This window comes from Wasmannia auropunctata, unplaced genomic scaffold (assembly GCF_000956235.1).
Source record: "Wasmannia auropunctata unplaced genomic scaffold, wasmannia.A_1.0 LD335903.1, whole genome shotgun sequence".
Classification (NCBI taxonomy): Eukaryota; Metazoa; Arthropoda; class Insecta; order Hymenoptera; family Formicidae; genus Wasmannia; species Wasmannia auropunctata.
Window position 1 is genome coordinate 1,255,809 of NW_012026987.1, and position 22,811 is coordinate 1,278,619.

A 22,811-nucleotide genomic window follows, 5' to 3' on the forward strand; every position below is an offset into this window, starting at 1 on the left:
TAGATTATTTGTATGATTTTATATGATTTTATATTTGTCAAAAAATTGAGTTTTCTATTATTTCTTAATTGAAACAAAACAGGTCAAACGCAATAAATTAATAAATTTGCCTGTTGCCGTCCATTTTTTTCCATACGGGATCTAAAAAGGACGCTCTATATATCCTATAAAATAATAAAAATATATACGCGATCAAAAGAGAAGAGAAATCGAGAAGCACTTGACACTCTGACGCGACTAAATTCCACTAGCGTTTTCTAGAGTCTTCAGTACTAAACGTTTGCGTCCGGTAGGGCCCTGTGCGCATGTCTAGAACCTAACCTTACTTCAGCGTGGAGATGTTTGGCAGCGTCTATAGATTGTAGATTTCTCGTTTTTCCAATTCATTTTATTGTGTTAAATAATTTGATCGAAATATTTGAAAAATTGCACCGCAGGTAACATATAATAGAAAATAATATTTGTATGTAAATATTCCATGTACATTATTTCATAAAAATTATGTGAATGAATGTGACAATTTTCTAAGAGTGTCACAAATTTTTATAAAAATCTTTAGAGTCTAAGTTCTTTAAAACGAATGAATTTTTAGATATTATGTATTAATGTAATATATTTTTTTATCCAGGATTTGGTGGCTCTTGTAATAAATTTGGTGGAGGCGCATCAGGGAACACCCATACCTGTGTAAACACTGTAAACAGCAGTTGATTGCTCTCGCAAAACATGGCACATTACAAGGGAGCAGCCAGCGAGGCTGGCCGTGCGATGCAGCTGATGAAGAAGCGAGAGATCGCGCAGCAAGAGATAGAACTGCGAAAGAAGAAAATCGAGGATGATCTGAAGATTCATAACATAGAGAACAAGTTCGCGACTCATTACAATGCTGTCGAGCAGCAGTTGAAGACTTCCACGATCGGCCTGGTCACGTTGAACGAGATGAAGGCGAAGCAGGAAAACATAGTGAAGGAACGCGAGAGGAAGCTCGCTCAGAAGGAACGAGAAAGGGAGCAGGAGAAGGAAAGGGCGCTGGCGGCGAAACAGGCGGAGAAGAACAAACAGAAGAGGCAGATTCAAGCGTTGTCCTTCAATTTGGACGAAGACGAGGACGAGGACCAGGCTGAGATTTCCAGTGAAGATGATGCGGAAAAATCGGCGCAATCGAACGACGCGCAATGTAATAACGACCTCGCGATCAAGAAGATCAAAAAGAATCCAGATGTAGATACAAGTTTCCTGCCGGATAGGGAAAGGGAGGAGGAGGAGAACAAACTTAGGGAGGAATTGAGGCAGGAGTGGGCCACAAAGCAAAATGTGTTGAAGGAGGAAGAGATTGAAATTACATTCAGTTATTGGGACGGATCTGGCCATCGTCGGAATGTTATAATGAAGAAGGGTAAATATGCTTTGATGATTAGAAAATTGTGAAGTTATAAAAATACTCCATATTTGATCCGTATGCGTGACACAGGTAAAACTTTTGACGAATTTTATGTTTTTGATTTACGTCATTTTTGGAGTATCGACATGATTATATATATATTCTGCTGCATAAGTGTGTTAAAATATCTGCTTTTTTTCGTGTACAGGTAATTCTATCTATCAGCTTCTTCAGAGATGTCTGGAGGTCCTGAGGCGTGAATTTAGTGAGCTCAAAACGGTGATGGCAGATCAGTTAATGTATGTCAAGGAGGATCTTATATTACCGCATCATTACACATTCTACGATTTTATCGTGACTAAGGTAAGGCTGTTCAAACAATAAAGTTTATCGAGCACGATGTCGGCGTCTTATTTTAATATGTATAACGTTGCGATTAGGCGCGAGGGAAGAGCGGGCCGTTGTTCACGTTTGACGTTCACGATGACATTCGAGTTATGCACGATGCTTCTGTCGAGACTGAGGAGTCACACGCTGGAAAAGTCTTGCTTAGGTATTTAACATTAGAGGAACAGTTTGATCGTATAATTCCTTTCACGTGGTTTTTATTTCTTCTCATAATTTATTGTGCTTTCTAATATATTTTTCAGATCATGGTACGAGAGGAACAAGCACATTTTTCCGGCGAGTAGATGGGAACCCTATGACCCAACGAAAAGTTACGACAAGTATACAGTGTCGGATAAAAATAGAAAGAAAGATAAGATCTGATAAATTTAAATTCAATGACTTGTTCAACTTCGTTTCAAGAATTCGAATTTAAGAGACATTGTAAAATATAATGCTGTCGAATAGCTTTGCTTCATCGTGCAATTGATTCACTACAAGACAGATTGTAATATAAATATTGTATATTATATTGTAGCCATATGTATTTTTTTAACTGTGATTTTAATTCGTTTAATTATACGATAGTAATATTTAATTCATTTACTCGATTATATTCAACTAGATAATTAAGATACGAAAAGGAAGATTTACGAAACTTTGGGAAAAAAATAAAGAAAATATTAATATTTATGTGGTTTGTATATAGTAATTACAATTGATACGAAAATACAAAATCATACCTTGATCCATTTCGATAACAATCAGGAATAATATCAAAATATTAGTCCATTAGATCATCTAATAGAAATCTATTTACAAGTATTAGATGTGTGTCACTGTCTTAAAGATAACTGTACAAAAATAGACAAACAAAATTATATCGATTAGAATCACGTGCTATTCGTAGGTTTGATACAAGTCGGGTCCATGTATGTAATATTTTCGGGGAAATGGTCCATTATAATAAACTTTTTCTCCGTCGATTTGGTCAGACAGTCGAGGAATCCGAACCAATAAATAACAAGTCCAGATCCAAATCTGTTCCAATAGCTCAAGAACTGTTCCTTTATATATTTCTGATGAACGTCCATATTACCGAATCGTGCCTTAGATTCGATCCAGTTTATCACGTAACCATTCACAGCGATCGGTACTTCCAACTTAATGTCCGGAGTCTTGTCGTATCCTCGTAGTCGCAAGTGCTCTTCGTTGCGGAATGCAATATTTCTTTGTATTAAACAATCTTGAAGCTTGATTTCATATTCTTGTCCTATACATCTAAAACAATATATTTCTCTCTTGTAAAATTTGTTAACTTATTCATTTTTTCATTTTCATAATTTTACATCACAGAAAAATTAAGAAATATAGAAAGACAAATATCGAGGCTTTTAATAAAAATTAAAAATTCTAAGTTTCTTTCATTTTCTTTAATACGAAAAACGAAGAATTTTATTTGATAAATGGCTAGAATATTGAAAAAGCAAATAATACAAATTTAAAGTTTGTTTTAATACATATAATGACACTTACATTCCCATTGCATCAGCTATAGGTCCATACAGATCATCGTATATTGTACACTGTAAAAAGAAAATTGTATGAGCTCTTTTCAAAATTTTCATTTTTCTTTCCAGATATGTAGACTAATAATTTATATCTTAATTAAATCAGTAATCAAACTAAAATGTGTAACTTCTTATGGAAAACATTATATATAAATTCTTAGATTAATTACCAAATAGATTTCATATGCGAGATCCTTATCATCAATCAGTGTAGTGTCCTTAAATAGTTTGGAAATTAGATTTTTCGAAACTAAAATAAAATTTTACATTATGTATTCAGTCCATTATTTTGCTTGTCACTCTGTTAATCACATTTATTATTAAATATTACCATTTGCATTGTCGCGGCTGCAATACTTTTCTAAAATGTTACGTGCTAATAAAGCTGGTGCAGCGTCGATTTCTTTTGCTATCCTTAGCAGAATGCCTATTGGCTCTCCGTTCTGTACCGCTTCCAAGTAGCTGCAATTTATAAAAGACAGAGAAATAAAAATAATTAGATTAAAGAATAATTTTTTTCTCATACTGTATAATTGCTTATAATTATCTCATTAAAGCCAATTTACCTGTCATAGTAACTTTTGTTGTTCCCAAACAATCTGGTATGATTGTTTTTCATTTTCTGTTGTATTTCTAAAGACAAGATGCTGTACAGCGTGTTCGGGTGGATGCTGTGTAAAAACGAAAGATCTTACAGTCCAAGTATTTTAAATAATTCCCACACTGATTAAAGATAAGGAAATGATACAATTACGTTGAGTGGATTAGTTTAAAACTAGAGAATTAATTAATTGGCAAACCGTTTAACTTTACTATTTGATCTCTTTTAATGTAAAACATGTTAATAGAAGAGGAATTCTTACTCGTTATACTTCTCCTTTATTAGTTTGGCGCAATCTCTCGAGAGGCCTCGAAAATTACGAATTGTCATCATTATCTCGTTATACACCTCGGTCTTCATTGTTTACAAAAATTATCATAACCTCACTGAGATAATCGTGCTAATCGTGCGCGAATTGTCACCTCAAGTTAAAAAACTTGAGACACGTCAAGTGTTTTTTTTTTTAATATGCAGGTTGTTATCTGTATGTTAGAGAGAGGACAAAATCAGATGTTGTCTCCCCTCTCTCGCACATGCCTCACATATGTGCTCGATCTATCTTATATATGTTTTCGCATATGCGATTCTTTGTATGTGTGTACTTATGAGCGTGTGTGTGTGTGTGTGTATATATTTGTCACTCCGAAATTTCACGACGAGATTTATGTTGGCTGCCCTTTTCGCAGTCAGGGTAGGCACACTCCGAAATTTCACGAGATTTATGTTGAGATTTATCTTCGGTCAATTTCGGTTGTCTATCCTGATTGCAAAAAGGGCAGCCAACATAAATCTCGTCGTGAAAAAATGTAGGAAACCTAACGAATTTATGATCCTTGCCTTGCAGTTGCTCGCGGGCCCCGAAATGGAAGGAATCGATCTAATCATCAGACATAAGGATGAAACTCTGAAGCTCTCCTAGTCGCTAATACGACTAGCATGGAGGGGCTGATTTATTGATAATTCAATAAATACACAACATTGAACAGCGAGGAATTGTCAAGTATTGTCAAAAATGCCGGCGATACTAGTCGGACCGCCGCAACGCAATGAGCAAATGTGGCAGGCGCTCAAGATTCATATCTTGAGGGAGCGACAACGAAAGAAACAAGGTGCTTAATATCTGTGATCTTGGAGACCTGCTGTCTCTCTTTTACAATTGAAGTTTCCGCACATTATGGATATATATCTGTATGGACCTTTCCTTTGTTCTAATCTTTCTAACTCCAAAAGAGTGCTCATACATGTTTATGTCCTACAGTCGGAGTCCCTTTTAAAAAACTTGTTTATAAAGATTATCCGAGCGTTTGTTACTTGTTCTTTTATTTCAGAACAAGAGGCTGACGCTGAGGAGGAGCGTTTACGCAAGGAGAGGGAACGCCAGCAGAAGCAAGACGTGATGACGTTAGGCGAGACGCGGGAACAGATTTCCAACTTGGACAACGAACTGTCTCAACTGAAAGCGGAGAAGCATCAGTTGTTCCTGCAATTGAAGAAGGTTCTGAACGAGGACGACAGAAGGCGACAACTGATAAAAGAAACCAAGTATGGATCGCAATTTTTTTTCAAGAGGCATACAGGAATTATAATGTATACCGTACGTGTAACAGATGTATATGATAAAATCTTGCTCTCCAGCGTTTGCTCGGAAGTTTCGACGACAGTAGGAGGGTATCCCACAGCGGGTCCAAGGGTGGTACATCCGCAATTGTTTCTGCCGCTACCACGCAGCAGCAGTCCTCTCTACAAGGTTGCCGTTGGCACACCGACGCATCTATTACAGAGTGTAAGTGAAACTTTCTCATCGAAATGTATACTTTATACTTTACGTACATAAATTTTTTTTAACTAAATCTTGCATTTGTTTCTTGTCTCCAGGGAACTATGAAAAGGACTCACACTCCGTCGCCGCCGCCCACTGCGTCATATCACAGCGCGTACGGCTACAAACCACCACCGTCTATTCCGAGTTATAATCCACCACCTCCTAGTAAGTGTCACACATTCTTGTATATTCATTTATATTCAATAATCAAAATTTTTAGAAAACAAAACAAGTTCAAATATCACACACATAAATTAGTCTAGAAAATGATGATACTACAATTTTCTTACATTTTTAATTGGTGAAAATGGCATTAAAACATTGGTGCTTTGTATCTGTGCTTGTGTAGAATCTGAGGATGCTAGAAGATCCGGCGATGCTAGGGCAGTTCTTTGGAACAGTGAGTGAACATTTTATTTCTTTCGCGTCCCTTCTCTGCTTTCGCGAATACAAAATACGAGAGCGTTTACTACCGCTTTTTGTTTCATCGTCTCGTCTTAATTACTTGTCTTCTTATTCGACAGAGAATAATCAGTACTCCGCATCGAATTTCTATTCGGCGCCCGCAGGCCAGAGTGTTTACAGTTACTCGGCGCCAGTCTCACAGCCGTCTCGAGAATCCTCGGAATCAGCTAAACCAGTTTATCTCTCGGGCGGTAGAGCGCCACTGGCCACACATCAGACTGGTAATACATCAGTTTATTTTATCATTCAACTTCATTTTCGTGTCGCATTAGCTCAAAAGTCGAAATTAATGAATTCGAGAGAGATTAAAGGAAAGAAAAGAAAAGCGGAAAAATTGCGCTACAAATAAAAAGAATATTATAATATTAAGATAGCTTTGTCATAGCTTAATTTTTTTTTTTACAAGAAGAAAATGCGATGGTAAAACGTTAATAACATTCAGAATGAAAGAAGAAAATTTTATAAAAATTCATTTACTAATAAAAAGTTATACTTTGCAGCATATGTGACTAATTTACACTCGATGGAGCACAAGGGTGCCTACGGCGAGGACAAGTTTTACTTGCGGCCGACGAATCACGTTACCGTTCACGGTGGAGCTATCCCGATTCAACAACCGCCCCAGGTCGAGTTTAGACAATATTTTTTTCAGAGATGTCCTTTTTATATCGTCTTTCAAAAAGCAAGAAAGCTCACAAAATTGAGAACGAATTTGGCCAAGTTTTGCAACTATCCTGTAAATCTTGTGTCCATTACAGTAATATATTCATCACAAAAATCTCATTGTAACATTTGCGCGTGTCTGAACTGCCATTTTTTGTTCATTAACGTAGGGCGCGAAAACAGGCGGAATTACTTCGGGTTATCCTGTACGAGCACCTCAACCACCCAGTTCGTATCCGCCACCACCGCCCCCGTCTCCCGGTACCTACGTGAGTGGTGCAGCTGCCAATGTACCCGGTAGGCTACTGTACACGCAACCTGGTGCTCGCTACCTTCAACGAGAAATATAGGATCATATGTTTCACAATGAAGGATTTTAATCTCTAACACGCGTCATTCTTTCTCGTGCGGGGTGTTGAAATCTATAAATTACAATCTGCGTTCGATGAACCATTCACGAGGAATGATTAGTCGATAATTGTATATTGTGTAAAATACAAACAAGATGAATGTACATGTAAAGAGTTATTTGAAATCAAGTTTAAAACAAATTGTACTTATTTTTTTTTACTCATTTATTTTAGTCAAAATTTTTATTTCCTTATTTATGTTATTTTCAATAATATATATGTATAGTCAAACATTTTAATACTGTTTCACTTTTTAAAATTGTATATTATACAATTTTAAAATTAAGTCAGTTTGAAGTTAAATCAGAATCTTTAGGATTTTCAGCTTGTAAATGCGTAGATATTTTTGAAAATAGCTTTGAGATGACAAAAATGTGTTTCGATTTGCAGCTATAATTGACAAAGCTTTGCAGCGTTTTCCTATTATGGCATGTTAAACAATGAGTTCAAACATATCAAGTGCAAGTATCAATACAAAAAAAAGAATACATATGTTCAGTTTACATATCCCGCACGAGTCACGGTAATTTAAAGATTATTATACAAAATGTATAATGTAATTCCAACAATACAATTGTAAAATTTATAATTATAATTTTATTGTGTATTTGACAAAGAAATCTAATACAAGTGCATAATACATACATCATATATATACATATGTATAATACATGTATAATACAAATGTATGTTACATAAAGACTTATATTTATATGTTCAAAAAAATTCAAATAAATCAAACTAATTTGCCATTGTGAAAAAAAAAAACATGTGCTCAATTGCGACAGAAGAATGAAAAGAAAAATACGAGAAAAAGTAATTACTTATTCTTATATCTCGTAATCACGAGCTTCTAGCTATATAATGAATAACAACATTGTACTTATCTGTTATCTACATCTACAAAGATGACTCTCACTTTTATTTAAAAAATAAAAAAAAAATGCGATATCACAAACTTATAAAAATAAAAAAATGTCATGTCACAAAATAAAAAAATAGGATAATTGTATGCAAAATTCACGCAAATTACTTATTCTATTACAGCCTCAGTTTGTCCATGATATTCTGCAGATTATCTCCAAATTCAGCAGTGGTATCTATCATTCGTTGTTTCGTCGTGTGTTCCTCCGAACACAAGTGCACACGAAGGTTGATAATGCCAATTACTTCTTTTAGGCATAGTTTACAGTAAACAGGTTCAATACACGTCTCACGCGGGTCCCTGTGCGCAGAAAGTACAAAATATTACTGTTATATCAATAAAGAACAACGTTTACATGTTTTGAATGATCCGAATTTAACAGAATTCATTATTAACGATATAACACTTACTTGTAAGCTAAAACCTCTAATTCTAACAGGTGCTTGATTATTTGTTCGAGTTCGTTGTTCTTCTCGTTCAGTTCTAACGCTTTGTGCAAGCTATAGACGTTATTTTTCCTCGAAGTTTCCCGAGCGGGCACGAGGAACAGAGTCTCGTCGTACCGATTCCACTTGTCAAAATCACTGGTCGGCACTGGCTCCAGCTTGTTACGGGTTTTATATATCACATCCTTGAACGCATTTTTAATTTTATTTTGACAGTTTACAGTCAAGTCGTGATAATTCTCTTCGTCTTCAATTTCAGACCTAACATTGAAGTGCATCGCAACATTCATCCAGTGGCGTAACTTGTTAATCTGCCAACAGAATTTTTATGCGATTCGCATGTTAATTACCTTAGATTTCATATAAATATAAACGAAAGAAAATTCCGATCGAATACATTTATCGAATGTACATCATAAAAACGTGTAACACGATGTAAAAATTAAACAACGTACCATTTTCAAATCGTTCATGTCAATATCGACGTCAAATATAATTTCCAGATCGTGCCCCGGGAACAAGCTTTTCCCCGTGGTGCGATCGTATCCCAATCCACACAGAGCGCCTGTGTAATAAGTGCCCAGGGGACTACGTCGCAGTTCCATACACGGTGTGAAAATCAAGGTGGTCAGCGACGTGAGGCCGGACGGTGTAGCGGGCAAAAGTGTTGTGTTCCGTAGAGTCAGGTGCGACATATTCTTGGAATCTCGAACGATGGTCTGCGTCACCAGAAAAATTCCCTTCGGACTGTCCGGGCAGGTGTCGAGTAGAACAGAGTTCACCGATGTGGGGTCGACGGACACCCTTTTAATTCCCGAGGACACCATATGGGTCAGGTGTACCTCTACCGGCGAGTACGGGCCCTGCAGCGTCACCTTGGACGGATATTCGTGGTATTCCGGTAAATTCGGATACGGCTTCTTGTCGTACATGTACCGTCTGCCCGGCCGTTCCTCCGGATTCGACGACTGAAACAGATGCCTCCCGTAATCTGTCGTGAGCCTGAGCTCCTCGGCTAGGCGGCAAGCGTCTATCTGGCTCAGCAGATTTATCCTGATCGGGATCCGACACTGCCTCAGCTTGATGCAACTTCGCACGAAGGTGTTGTCGCTCGGCGCGCGACTCTTCGGCTCGTATTCGACGTAGACGCGACTCGATCCGTCGAAGGATACAGTCACGTCGTCGCATTCGATCTTTTTGATATTTTTCGTATGCTGTCCAATGATCTCCTGGATCTTCTTAGAGTACAGCGACCCAGGCTGGTTCGCCGGCCAGCCTTGCAGGATAACGGTGTTCGTTGGGTCGCGGAAAGCCAGCGTCTTCTCTACATCCTTCATGTGATCGTTCACGTTGTACGGAAATTTGATAAAGTAATTGGGATAAAATGCACCGGCGATTATAAACTTAAGTACGAAGTACGTGTCGATGCAGAGGTTGTCCCAAGTGATTTTGTCAGGACCCATCGTCTCGCTTATGCCGAACATGCGCAGCTTGTGCGTTATCTCGGCTATAAAGGCGTCGATCTCGCGTAGCGATCTCACGCGAAGGCTCCTCCGTCGCGCCCATTCCTTCTCCTGGTAAGGATTGGTTATACGGCGATTCGCCTTATCGTTCCGCCACACCTTGAAGGCGTTCAGGCAGGCTATGCAGTCGCTGTCGGATCCGGCGGACCAGTGCAGCTTCTCGTAATAGGTCGACTCCAATTCGTGCAGTCCGATGTTGAACATATCCTTCACGGTCATACAGGCCGCGATGATGATCGTGTCCGGCAGGAGGTCGAAGATATGACCCAGGATAATCAACTTCGTCACGCGCACGTCTAACGGAAGACTGGCCATTACGCGACCCAAGGGCGTCAAATCCCCGTCGACTTCTTGCGTGCCTCGATTCAACAAAGCACCGACTTCCTTCAGTAACAATATGGTGTTCTGTATATTGCTGAGATTGGGCGGATCCAGAGAAAGGGCGAGGAGGGCTTTCGGCTCGCCCATATCCAGCAGTTTTGTCTTGAGAATTACATTCGCGAGCGGGGCCCTGAGTATCTCCGGAAGAGCTTCGTCGCGCAGGTAGTTCTGTAATTTTCAGGATAGTATGATTTCCAAGATTTTTTTGCGACACATTAAGATCGAGTAGTTTTCGATGTAAAACACCACACTCTCACCTCGTAAAACGCTCTTGGCACCATTCGGTACACCCTGCCGTCCATCACGCGGCCCGTACGTCCGGCACGTTGTTGACAATTAGATTTGCTTGCCCAACACAGTTGCAGACATTGATAATTAGTTGAACTCTCCGTGACGAGAAGTTTTGTCATGCAAAAATCAATCACTGAACAGAAAAAGAAGTGAGAATTATATTACTTGTAGCTCTATCGATTCACAGATAAAATTAGCCCGACAGACAAAGTATCGTTCGATCCCGATTGATTATAGCATACCGTATTTAACGTCGGGCACAGTAATGCTGCTCTCAGCGATGTTCGTCGACAGTATGATACGCCGGTAATGCTTGGGCGGCTTCTTAAATATATTCTCCTGGTCCTCGGTCGAGATCAACGAGTGTAAGATAATTATATCCCATTTTACATCCGCGTTATTCTCTGACAGAAGCAGAGTACGTAACTCCTCGATTTCCACGAATCCCGGTAAAAATACCAGCACGGCGGACCTTTCGTTTTGATTATTACTGTCAATACTGTCGAAAATATGTATAATATTTGCGGAAAATTTCGCCATAGCGCTTGTGAATTTTGGTTCCATGTCTACTTCTGGTATCTATAAAAAAAATAAAAAAAAAGACAATATATCTGCCACGATTGCTTTTTTCTCAATCGCAAAAATAAAACAGAAAAAAAAAGAGAAATTATTAGCAACATTCTTATTGTATGTTGTGTAAGAGGAGATGATATCGAATTCATCATTAAAATATTAGCAAAATTTTATTCGATGTGAAACAACATTTGAAATAATAAGCAATGGGCAACCTTCAATTCAAGAATAGAGAGAATCCTGTTAACATGCAATTTCTTTTCCCTCCATCTCTGAGGTAGGATGCTCGTATCTTGGATACTGAAACGTACAGTTGTGCTTTAATCGTGCAAGAAAATATATACTTACGAGGCCCAAATTCTCCAACTCGTCTAAGTAATATATAGAAACTTCGTAAGGGCTACCCTTTGGTATGTCAATGATTGGCGCGGGCAGAAGCTGATCTTCCACCGGCGTCGAGAAATACGCGGCGAATTTGTTCACGTCAATTGTCGCGGACATCAGTACAACTTTGACCGTCATAGAATTGGTGCGCAGTAGCTTTCTCACTACGAGCAGAAGGAAATCCATATCTTCGTCGCGTTCGTGCACCTCATCGAGTATAACATGGGTGTAATCCATCATGTGCTTCTTGTTCGTGAGCTTGTTCAAGAGCACGCCGGTCGTGCAATACGTTATGCGAGTGTCGGGGCTCACGTTCTTCACCAGGCCCATTTGATACCCCACAATCGTGCCAACGGTCCAATCTCTCTCACTGCTGACCCGTTTCGCGATGCTCATGGCAGCGATGCGTCTCGGCTGTGTTACTATAAAAAATTAACAGACAAAAAAAAATACAAAAGATCTGTATCACATTGATAAAATGCCGATAAAATTAAAGTGAATAATCTGCTGGAGAATGCAGTCCAAATCCAACCAAGCGACGCACCTATGATGTTGCAATGCTGCCTCTTCTCGAACTCGGCGTCAAGAATCAACTGTGGCACCTGCGTCGTCTTCCCACAGCCCGTGGATCCGCGAATGATAACGACAGAATTGCTCGCGATCATGGATACAATTTTGTTTCTCATCGCCAGAATGGGCAAATTGCACTTGGGCCGGTAGGCGAAGTTGTACGTTCGATAAAGTCGAGCGGTATCCTCCTTGCGAATTACCGTGCCACCGGACACCGACGATACGTCGTCCATACAATCGTTATTGTCGAAGACCATCTTACTTCTCAACTGCAAGAAAGTGGCAGGAAAGAGCGACAGAATAAGACAAACGGAACGCAGACTGTAATGTCATTAAATAATGCGCTTAATAATCACCCTCAAGTAATCCTCCTGGTCCTTTTTTACATATTCCTTTACATAGGCCGTTTCTGACTCTATGCTCGGTTTTTTGGCAGTTTTCTCGAACACGGATCTCTTCACAGGTTTCCGAGAAGAAGGAACTGGCATGGCTATATTTAGAGCCTCAGGTGTATTGTACATGTTCAGAATACTGTCCACCAAATCGTTATTCATCGTTGCGGTTTATCTGTGATCGAACCTGTTGAGATGGATCATTAAAGACTCATTAAGGCTACACTCCAAAACGTTGCTCTCAGCAACATTTACATATGTAAACTATAACTTTTTAGTACAATTTTGCCACGAAAGCCACGTTTTGGAATATGTCTTCAGTTACAAGTTCACATTTACTGAATTTACAAGTTCTATACAAGTTTATTGCTACTGTTTATTACTTATTGTTACTGGCTATATGACCTTCATGAAATCTACGACTTTTCGTTGTTAATACTGAAACGAAAAATGTCTGAGATATGTCGATTTAATCATCATTTTAATTCGTGTTATTTTTTCGTCATGGACGATTCTAGAAACAAATATAGGTTAACGCTATTTTTCCTAAATAAAAGGAAGTTCTGCATTCTTCATAAGGATTCTTTTTGATCTTTTACACGTTAATAAGATTACAATGATACAATACACGCGGTCAGTAACAGACGAGAAGCTAAAATATCACGTTTAATAACTTACTAACCTCACAAGATCACAGGACGAAATACAGAAGTGAATATGACTCTACCGAAGTGAATATACAGACAAATCACAAAGTAAATCACAGTCGATAAATAGCAATTTATTCGCGTTTTCCATTCCTTGTTATTCTCCCCAAACAGCTAACCACTTGTGGAATGTTTGGAGATCGGCGCGGACAGCGTGACCTATGTGGCTATGTATACATCGTGCCTCTGAGAAAACATACGTCTTCGATGCTTCGAGAATCGCAATTTGCTTCGCAACGCCGCTGTTCGATAGTTGAACCCGCCAAACTCGCACGATTGGACGCCTCGCGGCGTTTCTTTTAACGATTCAACTAAATACAATTCGCAATTAATTTATCAAGTTTTCTCCAATTTGTTTCCAGCAGAATTGTAATATTGATATAGTTTTATTGTTTACATACAGAAAGAAAAAACAAATAAAATATATACGTTTTCAATATATTTGTAATACATATAACTATGTAATAATGTATTTTTATAATATATTACATATATATACATAATTTGGGATTCGGAATCTCGTTATACAATACAATTATCGATTTTCATTTTAGAATCATACTTAAAATAATCTCGAATGCTTACATAATATTACAATTAGATTATATATAAATTGAATGCACATATACTTAGTTCGTATCGAGCGCGAAAAGGGTGATTAGAATGAACGCGGCCGACTGTCGCGATTGGCCCGCCGCTTCGATATTTCGAGGAATTGCTAATGACTTCAATACGTTTCGAATCTCGACAGTCACGAAAACACTTGCGGGATTGCAACGGTATCGCAAAACAATCCGCGCTTCCGCATTTCCTCGCCGCGATTCCGTTGTCGCCCAGAAGGTGAATGAGATTCTCGCGCGCGAGGAATCTCTCTCGCGTGGTCTCGCGTTTCGTCGGAACGTAAACACACCGGTGTGCGCGATCAGCGTTACGCGACAATGCGCGAACGGTGCCGGCGACGCCGCTTCTACGTATCCGGCGATGGCCATTGAGATCGTCCCACTCCCCCGCACACTTGGAGCGATGCAACGACGGTGCAATATAAATCGCGCGATCATCACCAAGTACGTGCAAAAGTCAAATTCCACTGTTAGTTGTATTCATTAAAGCGTTTTCCCGTTCCGGGAATGAATTAATTTCGGAACTGAGGTTAGGTGCCAAATAATGATGCCGTTCTTCTGTATATATTTTTAATTGTTCTCACATTAATCTGTTAAGTTTTATTTAAAAAAAACAATTGCAAAAAAAGCAATTATGAGGGAAAAATTTCTTTGTTAGGTTTACAAATTTTTCTATTTGTGAAAAATGCTGCAAAATCACTGAAAAAGAAATATATAAATATTTTAATAACATTTCAGATATTTAAATAATGCACATCATTCGAACTATTGTGGCATCTTAAAGATTCCAAAAATACAACTAAGATTATGTCATAAAATAAAAATGTTACACGCATTTATATCTAAATATGCACAGATGGAGACGCACCTTTGTCCTCTTAAATCGGGGGACGAGGCGCAAATTTCGCGACGCGCGTCCGTCCGCTGGGCTGGATCCGATTTACGAAAGTCGTCGAAAAGAATGATCTCGACGCCGCTCGTTATCAGCGAAATGTATATATCCTGCCATTTGTTTAATCGAGACTTCTAAAGATAGTTGCGTGTTTACGGAGTTCGTCTACGGAAAGCGTGATCTCGTCGCGCGCGTAACGCAATATTCCTCCAGCATCGGGGTATCTTCGGGGAAGTGCAGAGAGTGGGGACGACTTTAAAATAGTTAGACCGGCCGCGAGCGTCGAGTAGTCGCCGCTTGACCACCAGTAGCACGCGTCGCACGTGACATATCATACTGAATTACAACGTAATTGATACGATTTCTCGATAAAACGGGGGCCCCACCGTGTCAGTCCGCACACAGTTGCTCGCGCAGTGCCACCCAGCAGCCCTCCGCTTCTCTGCCTCGCGCACTGCCACTGGTATCAGCACAGTTGAGATAACTCACGCTCTCTATCTCTTCATTCACGAGCGGTTTAGGTTTTTTGTGATAGTCGAAATCGAGAGAAAAAGAAAGGCCGAGTTGATATCTCGTCGAAACGAGAGTTTCGCTCGTACAAATAACAGCCTGAACGACATTCTTGATTCTGCTTCTTCGAATTCATCGATCCTTTCACTTCCTCTGTAAGCTCATTGTTGAACATTTTTTTGTCGTACAAAAAATTTGTGAGCCTCGCGCGCGAACTTTAGTCGATCGATCTCGAAGAACGTGCAATCAGTCTGTCGAGATCAGTCTGTCGCAGTTTGTTTAATTCTCGATTCTTGTCAACGTTTTAACATTTGACTTCAATGTGCGTGCAAGTTTCGCGTTTGGCACGTAGTGAAAAGGACGTTTTTCTCTTTCAGCGATTGCACGAATCCCGATTACTGCCGTTCGTATGTCGAAGCAATTTATATTCAATGTGGCATGCATAAAACCAGTACGGTCGTTTCGATATTGAAAACGTATTCGTTTTTTTTTTTTTCAAAAATATGACGATATATCCTCTCACGTTTTTCTATACTACATTTCGATACAGTTTTCATATTTTAATATATAATAATTATATAAAGAAATTAATATTGAAATGCAACAAAATTATAGACTCGTCAAAATATTTGGTTCTTTGAAATCACTTTTGCATCTTGATCCTTTATTTATCATCATTATTAATTGCATGCGATTAAATTGTAAGCTAATCAATCATCAAGAGAAAAGTATAAAATTGCTGTGCATTTAATCGCACACTTAACATTAATATCGCATACACCGCGGGTGTATTTCTTTACTTGCTCCCGACGAGAGACGTTAAGTCTCTCCCATTGACCATCATTTGTGGAATAATCATCTGATCAACGGTGCAATTGTTTTCCATAGATCAGGCTCTATTCCCGCAGGCCGCTGAAGCGAACATGGCATTGTTACGTAGTCTGTTCGATTTTATTGGCAACGACAATAAGTTAGACGAGAAACTCGGCCTGACCGAGAAGCAAAAGAAGCTGGTGCATAACACATGGGCGATCGTTCGTAAAGACGAGGTGTTGGTCGGAGTCACCGTTCTCATCGCGTGAGTGTGAATTGCCGTTTTTCTTCTCATCCGCTCCACGCGTGTGCGCTTCCCACATCAGAGATACTCTCGAAACTTCGATAAAGACCCGCGAAGATCGCGAGGGAGATAATCGCGCCCGGTGAAATCTGACGCTATTTTCGGCAAGAGGGCACGAGAATAACAATTTTCATAACTCATTAACAATAAGAGATTTTAATATATGATAAAAGATTTTAATGTAATCGCTCGTCACAACGGACGCGACAAACGATATGGTAGAATTAAGTTCTCCCGGCGCGACCGAAGCTTCCTCGCTCGGAAAGAACTTCCGCATTCTAACAAGCCATTCATTTATTTAATGAATCGCCGATGCGTATCTGGTGCACGATAGAAAAACCATGTCACGCGCTACGGGCCTCGTCGTGAACACCCTCACGTCCCGTCGAAACGCATTCGCATTTGTTAATGCGCACCGTATCGTCGCGATGCGTCGCAAAAGATGCGGCAGAAAAGCGCGCTATGAAAATTTCATTCCGCCGCTTTCATTATCAGGTGGTGTCACCGAGGGTAAATCGTTGCGACATCGGCCCCAATCATTTCGCATCATTTCATCATATCGCATTGATATTTGACTTGCGATAGCTATTTATTACTTGCAAATTTTATCTCTTATAGCATGTACTTTTTTAATTATTTTATCGCTAATATATTAAGGCACCTAACATATTAAGGCGATCGAGGTCATAAATAAAATTGCAAGTTGCTAGTTCAACAAGAGATATTTTCGTACGGCACGCTAGCTTCTTTTGAATGGCTTAATATGCTTATTGACACTCCGCATTGGACAATCGTATTCAGGCATTCAAATTCGCTCGAGCGAATCTATGATTTTATTGTGTGAAAGCTAGCTACAATACTAACTTGACCTTTTTATTACTCTTGAAAAGATATAAGAATGTCTCTATTCTCATATTTTTCCTTGGTACATTTCAATATATTCTTATATAGTTTCTGTATTATTAAAAACAATTAACACATTGGGAAACAATTAAAACTGGCCATTATTTCGTAGTTTTTATTTTATATTAATATAGATTATTTCTCTCTTCTTTTTTTTCTTCTTCATTATTAAAGATATTAAATAAATATTTATCTATCTTTTACATATCTTTTATACTATACTACATTATTGTTTCACTGTAAAATAATAATATAAATGATGAATGCAAAATATTAACGTCAATGTCTTGTAATAATGTCTAAATTTAGATTGGGATATAGTTATAAATCGTAGGCTTTTTTAAAATCAAACTATAAACAAAAAAATAATAGAATATTTTAAAAATATGCTTTAAGAAACGTTCGTAACTTTCATGATATGCTAAGAAACGTTCGTAACTTTCATGATCCTACGCACTTATTAAATAATTCATTTAAGTTGCTCACACATATGTTATATAACTTCTGCTTCTTAACTGCGAAGAATTACGTTTCTCATCTTTATCTTTGCAGTCGATGCATAGTATAAATAGATTTCTCTAATTTTTCGCCTTTATAACATAATCTCATACAATTTCAACGACGGATCAGCCCTAAAACGACTTCATCTTAATCGCTTTCTTAGAATCTCATTTTACTCGTGAATTCGACACGTAACTCGAAAACGTTCTTTATAGCTATTTCAAGCAATATCCAGAATCGCAAAAAGAATTTAAGTCGTTTAAGGACACCCCTCTCGACGAACTGTCGAAAAATAAGAGGTTTCAAGCGCACTGTGCCAATGTCATAGCGACGCTTGGCAAAGTGATTGAACAAATGCATGATCCGGAATTGATGGAAGCAAGCTTGATTAATTTTACCGAGAAACACAAGACTCGCGGACAAACGCAGCAACACTTTGAGGTAAGTATTTAAGTAAATGCTACTCTTTTGGTCTTGCACGCTCTTTGTTTGATGATATATCAACGACATATTTTGTAAAATTTTGTTTCTAAATTTTTTTCTACCGTCTTTTCATATAACTTTACTGGACATATAATTTTTTTTATTTTAAAAACGCTTACCTTCTTAGATATAAAAATCTTTTTTATAGATGTAAAAAAGAATCTTTAAGGTCATAACTTAATCTTTGCTTTTTGTACTACTATAATTTCATAGAATTATTCTTAAAAACAAGATAATTTTTTAATCTTGTACCTTTAAAATTTTACTAGCTTAATTCTATCCGTATTTTTAATATACGTTTTTTTCCTTAAATATAATAATTGTAATAATTATTTTTCAGAATTTGAAACAGGTGATGCTAGATCTCTTCCCTTCCTTATTCGGGAAGCAATATACAGCAGAGGTGCAGGAGGCTTGGAAGAAAACGTTGGACATGATCTTTTCGAAAATCTCTCAAGTCTATACAGATTGAGATACTCATCCATAATCGCAAGTTTTTATTTGTAATCGACAAATCTGTGGCAAATATATTGTATATCGCTTTTTGAAGATAACATCTATCGAAAAGTTGAGTTGATTATGACAGTGATATGTTCTTCGCAAGATGATGTTTACGAAACTTATATATGACTAACTTTTTGCATGACAAAGATTTCGCTGTTCTTTTATATTGATTAGCGTTTCGAGAAATGAAAGGTGTGATTAACGAGATCAATATAATGCAATATCATGATGAAATTTGTACATATTATATATGTTCATGTTGTGGCAATAAAATCTTGTTAAATTAGTTCCAAAAAATTGTCCTTACCATATTAAATAAAGCTAGGAAATAAAACGAAGATTCTCTAAAGATTAAAGAATTTCTTTCTAGATTGAAAAAAAGAGTACCGATGACTACAATTTTATCTTGATTTTGTTGAAGCTTTGGATTTAACTTTATCAGATAAATTTACATCAATCTAATATATTATAATGTATAATAATAAATTATATATTATTATATAATAATGTATAATTATAATGTATAATTTTTCTCTTAATCTTGTTTTTCTGCAGTCGTTTTAATAACGTCGTTAAAAATTTTTCGTTCGGTCATATCTCACGTTGCGGCGATATCAAGAAAACGTGACGTTAGCCAAGTAAGTATACGTTATGCGCGTGATTTGTTGATACATCTCGATTCGCCTAACCGCGAAATGTCAATCGCTTATCCTTACTGTTTTCTACTAACATTTGATGAAACGATAGGGCAAGATGGTGCAGAAAATGTTTGACGAAACGAGGCATGAATAATACCAACGCGACTATTCACGATATTTTATCAGGTGAGTCGGAGGTTTTTTTTTTCCGGAGCACAATGACATTCGCAGCCGGCACGATGCGTTTTTAGGACGCCGGTCGATCTCCTTGTCCATACCCGTCGCCGGCGGCATCATACTCGCGATTATACTTTGCACTTGCTGCTGCACCCTGTTCGTGAGAAACAAGTGTGCGAGAATCGTTGACAAGCTGACAGGGAGACGGAAAAAGGAGTCAGTATGAGAAAACTGTATTATTTTACGACGCGATATTTTCTCTCTCGGGCACAATTTCGAGACACAATAGAGATATTAGAAGTGATCGGTCTGTGAAATATACATTTAGAAAGTACTTCTCTCCCGATATCGAGGAGGGACGAAAGAAGTTGCGGAAAAAGAGGAAGAGACCCGTGTCGCCGGAGTTGGCACCCATCACGACGGAAGTCACCGCGCCGATCATCCCCAAAGAGCCGGAGAGGTTGGACGACGACGCGTCACCGATCCCCTGCTACAAATGTTACAGGAAGAAGAAAAAGGGACGGAGGGCGAGGAGGCAGATACGATGAGAGGAAGGTTAATTGATAAAGTGAACGAGGCAACGAAAAATGAGACATCTTTCTGAATTAAAGAGAAATAAAAACACACGTGCACATGCGATAGCAGAATGATGGTCTTTTGTTCTCGTCTGCGCGACTTTCTATCTTCCTGCGACATCTCGTTTGAAGAAAAAATGCGAACGATCGGTATTTACGTTACGATCATTGCGACAATTTTCGTCTTAAGAGTCCGCGGTACGATAGACGTGAATCTCAGCGAACTGGAGTATCTCGCGGCTCGATTGGATCCGTTCGAGTGCAGGCGACTGATCGCCGCGCTTCATTACACGACTTACGACCTGCCAAAAAACTTGGCCGCGGCAGGTCAGCTCTCTTTTACAGTTTATAATAATCCTAAGTCACATCAGAGACATTTTTGCTAATCGCCACGTTAATTCGATTCGCTTCATTCACGAGTCATGCGTATTATCTGACTAACGCTCAGTTATTTCCGCGATTAAATAAAAGAGCGTAAGGTGGACGAGGAGATCCCATGTCTGCGTCAACTGCTCCATTGGAATAGCGCGCCCGGGGAGGGCCGAGGCAAGACGCACGCGGTGATTATACATCGACTTCGACAGCTGAATCGCAATGATCTAGCCGATTGGCTCGGCAAAACCGCCTTCAAACAACTGGGAAAGGATCTGGACAATGCTATTACGCTGTCCTTCGACGGGCTCGCTGAGGAAGAAATGGAAACCAGCACGTCGGCATTCCACGTTGCTAATTATAGTCAGGGCTGTGCAAAACACGATCAAAACATCCTTTTATATTACGAAATAATATGCAAAACGGCCCGTAACGTATATCTTAACTGTAAAATATAAAGTGGTGAGGAAAAGGGTGTATCTGAATGCTGAAGCAAATTGAATAATGCAAACGATTTAAATATCACAGCAGAAGTTTTTAGTATTTTTTATTTCAATGTATTTAAATGAATGAATATTAAAAGATTCAGTAATATTGAAATGAATATTGCAAGATTCATTAAAAAGATTAGAAGAGATTCACATATTTTAGATAAAATAGGTGTATTGCCCAGCTCTGATTATAATTTGATTATTTTTTACTTGGCTTCTTGCGTACTGTATTCTTTAACATAAAAATTTCGTTTAAATAATGCATCAAGTATTCACTTACAGCCTGCTCACGACTGAATCTGTTACTTGGACTCGAGAGGAGGAAGATACGTGGTCACCAATCGATACAATTCTCATGGCAGTCGTGCTTGGATTGGTAGGAACGCTATTTGTTTTAATTGTGGCCGTTATCATACATACCGTCAAAAGCAATAAAAATTAAACACCGCGTGTATGTTCTTCCATTTTCTTGAAGTTTACCTGAAGCTTGTAAAATATAAATATCTCTATGTTAAAGAATAAATTAATGAAAGAAATGTTCTTCTTTATTCTCATCTTGTTAAATAGCACCTCCTGTTTTGTTGATGCAAATGAAAGCGTATTACAAAATTTTTAAAATCGCAATGTTTTATTCTGTGTCATTAAAAAAAAAAAAAAAGGAAAGCAGTCTTGTTATCTTCGAAAAAATGGACGGTAGATATAGAATTGCTTTTATTACAATATAAATCTCTTAAAGCGAAACATTTTTCTCTTGAATAATTTCCATTTAAGGCAGTTAGGAAAGAAGTTATAATATGTGAATGAGCAACTTTTAATCACTCCGTATTCTTGTGTAAAATTTTTCAAACACGATACGAATATCTATATGAAAAATATACATAACGAAGCTGTGCCATGCAAATTATTCATGGGGCCGTCCTCATAAACATTTAAAGCCTTAACATTTTAACCGCCAGGTTTTAACTGTGTAATTCTTTTAGAAAGAATCATGGGAAACACGATTAAATCTTAGTCTCATTTTCAGCTAATTATGTAAATGATTCATGCGCATAAATACAAAGAGTCGTGTGAATACGATATTGAATCGTAATAATACGCTACTCAATGATGTCAATAATAAAATATATTAACGCGCGCGCACGTGTGTGAGTGTGAGTGTGTGACAATGACCATGGCAATTACCATCATAATGACTGACAATGATAATGATAATAATAATAACAACGATATGACAATAGCGCGCGCCACGTGGCGACAAGTGTTATACTAATAACAGCGGTAATATCGACTGTGAACTTTCTTACGACTTATGACTTCGAGACGTAAAACTGCGACTGAATAATTAATCTAACTAACAGTAACATGCATCTGTATGAACGTTATGATAATTACGAAACTAATAAATCAATTGCATTTGATTTGCTGCAAATGTACAGTGAATAAATTTCAACGTAATCGTTATCTGTTAGTTTGATTAGTCTGTTTTAGGCCTACCATACCACTATTACGCTTCTTCGTCTTTCTTTTTACGCGAAA

The 22,811-nt window shown here is 38.1% G+C and overlaps 6 protein-coding genes across 10 annotated transcripts; 4 read left to right on the forward strand and 2 right to left on the reverse strand.

The window, feature by feature from the left end:
- Positions 1 to 41: 41 nt before the first annotated feature.
- LOC105455307 (protein FAM50 homolog) lies at positions 42 to 2,461 on the forward strand. The gene is made up of 5 exons (XM_011698534.1): positions 42 to 437; positions 629 to 1,396; positions 1,590 to 1,744; positions 1,822 to 1,934; positions 2,032 to 2,461. The coding sequence occupies exons 2-5, from the start codon at positions 727 to 729 to the stop codon at positions 2,150 to 2,152; spliced, it is 1,059 nt and encodes a 352-aa protein (XP_011696836.1). The 5' UTR covers positions 42 to 437; positions 629 to 726; the 3' UTR covers positions 2,153 to 2,461.
- Positions 2,455 to 4,544, reverse strand: LOC105455306 (uncharacterized protein C15orf41 homolog). 2 transcript variants are annotated; one of them, XM_011698532.1, is made up of 6 exons: positions 4,203 to 4,544; positions 3,906 to 4,010; positions 3,671 to 3,801; positions 3,510 to 3,589; positions 3,305 to 3,354; positions 2,455 to 3,049 (listed from the first exon to the last, which is right to left on the reverse strand). In XM_011698532.1, the coding sequence occupies exons 1-6, from the start codon at positions 4,298 to 4,300 to the stop codon at positions 2,662 to 2,664; spliced, it is 852 nt and encodes a 283-aa protein (XP_011696834.1). In that variant the 5' UTR covers positions 4,301 to 4,544; the 3' UTR covers positions 2,455 to 2,661. The 2 variants fall into 2 exon arrangements, with proteins under 2 accessions (XP_011696834.1, XP_011696835.1); XM_011698533.1 differs by having other exon boundaries at positions 3,906 to 4,029; positions 4,203 to 4,288.
- Positions 4,545 to 4,733: 189 nt separating this feature from the next.
- LOC105455308 (extensin) lies at positions 4,734 to 7,441 on the forward strand. The gene is made up of 8 exons (XM_011698535.1): positions 4,734 to 5,049; positions 5,269 to 5,482; positions 5,576 to 5,723; positions 5,816 to 5,927; positions 6,112 to 6,162; positions 6,287 to 6,448; positions 6,728 to 6,852; positions 7,061 to 7,441. The coding sequence occupies exons 1-8, from the start codon at positions 4,953 to 4,955 to the stop codon at positions 7,238 to 7,240; spliced, it is 1,089 nt and encodes a 362-aa protein (XP_011696837.1). The 5' UTR covers positions 4,734 to 4,952; the 3' UTR covers positions 7,241 to 7,441.
- A 739-nt stretch (positions 7,442 to 8,180) lies between these two features.
- Positions 8,181 to 13,676, reverse strand: LOC105455309 (putative ATP-dependent RNA helicase TDRD9). Its single transcript, XM_011698536.1, has 9 exons — positions 13,468 to 13,676; positions 12,750 to 12,972; positions 12,368 to 12,662; positions 11,788 to 12,245; positions 11,109 to 11,445; positions 10,833 to 10,999; positions 9,127 to 10,743; positions 8,636 to 8,982; positions 8,181 to 8,525 (listed from the first exon to the last, which is right to left on the reverse strand). Exons 2-9 carry the CDS (start codon positions 12,945 to 12,947, stop codon positions 8,342 to 8,344), a joined length of 3,603 nt encoding a protein of 1,200 aa, XP_011696838.1. The 5' UTR covers positions 12,948 to 12,972; positions 13,468 to 13,676; the 3' UTR covers positions 8,181 to 8,341.
- A 563-nt stretch (positions 13,677 to 14,239) lies between these two features.
- On the forward strand, positions 14,240 to 19,329 carry LOC105455316 (cytoglobin-2). 4 transcript variants are annotated; one of them, XM_011698550.1, is made up of 4 exons: positions 14,240 to 14,556; positions 16,403 to 16,592; positions 18,251 to 18,476; positions 18,859 to 19,329. In XM_011698550.1, exons 2-4 carry the CDS (start codon positions 16,438 to 16,440, stop codon positions 18,988 to 18,990), a joined length of 513 nt encoding a protein of 170 aa, XP_011696852.1. In that variant the 5' UTR covers positions 14,240 to 14,556; positions 16,403 to 16,437; the 3' UTR covers positions 18,991 to 19,329. The 4 variants fall into 4 exon arrangements, with proteins under 4 accessions (XP_011696852.1, XP_011696850.1, XP_011696849.1 ...); XM_011698548.1 differs by lacking the exon at positions 14,240 to 14,556 and adding an exon at positions 15,301 to 15,478; XM_011698547.1 differs by lacking the exon at positions 14,240 to 14,556 and adding an exon at positions 15,301 to 15,467.
- A 141-nt stretch (positions 19,330 to 19,470) lies between these two features.
- LOC105455315 lies at positions 19,471 to 22,736 on the forward strand. The gene is made up of 6 exons (XM_011698546.1): positions 19,471 to 19,660; positions 19,770 to 19,846; positions 19,912 to 20,053; positions 20,166 to 20,739; positions 20,884 to 21,121; positions 21,558 to 22,736. Exons 4-6 carry the CDS (start codon positions 20,484 to 20,486, stop codon positions 21,715 to 21,717), a joined length of 654 nt encoding a protein of 217 aa, XP_011696848.1. The 5' UTR covers positions 19,471 to 19,660; positions 19,770 to 19,846; positions 19,912 to 20,053; positions 20,166 to 20,483; the 3' UTR covers positions 21,718 to 22,736.
- The last annotated feature ends 75 nt before the right edge of the window (positions 22,737 to 22,811 follow it).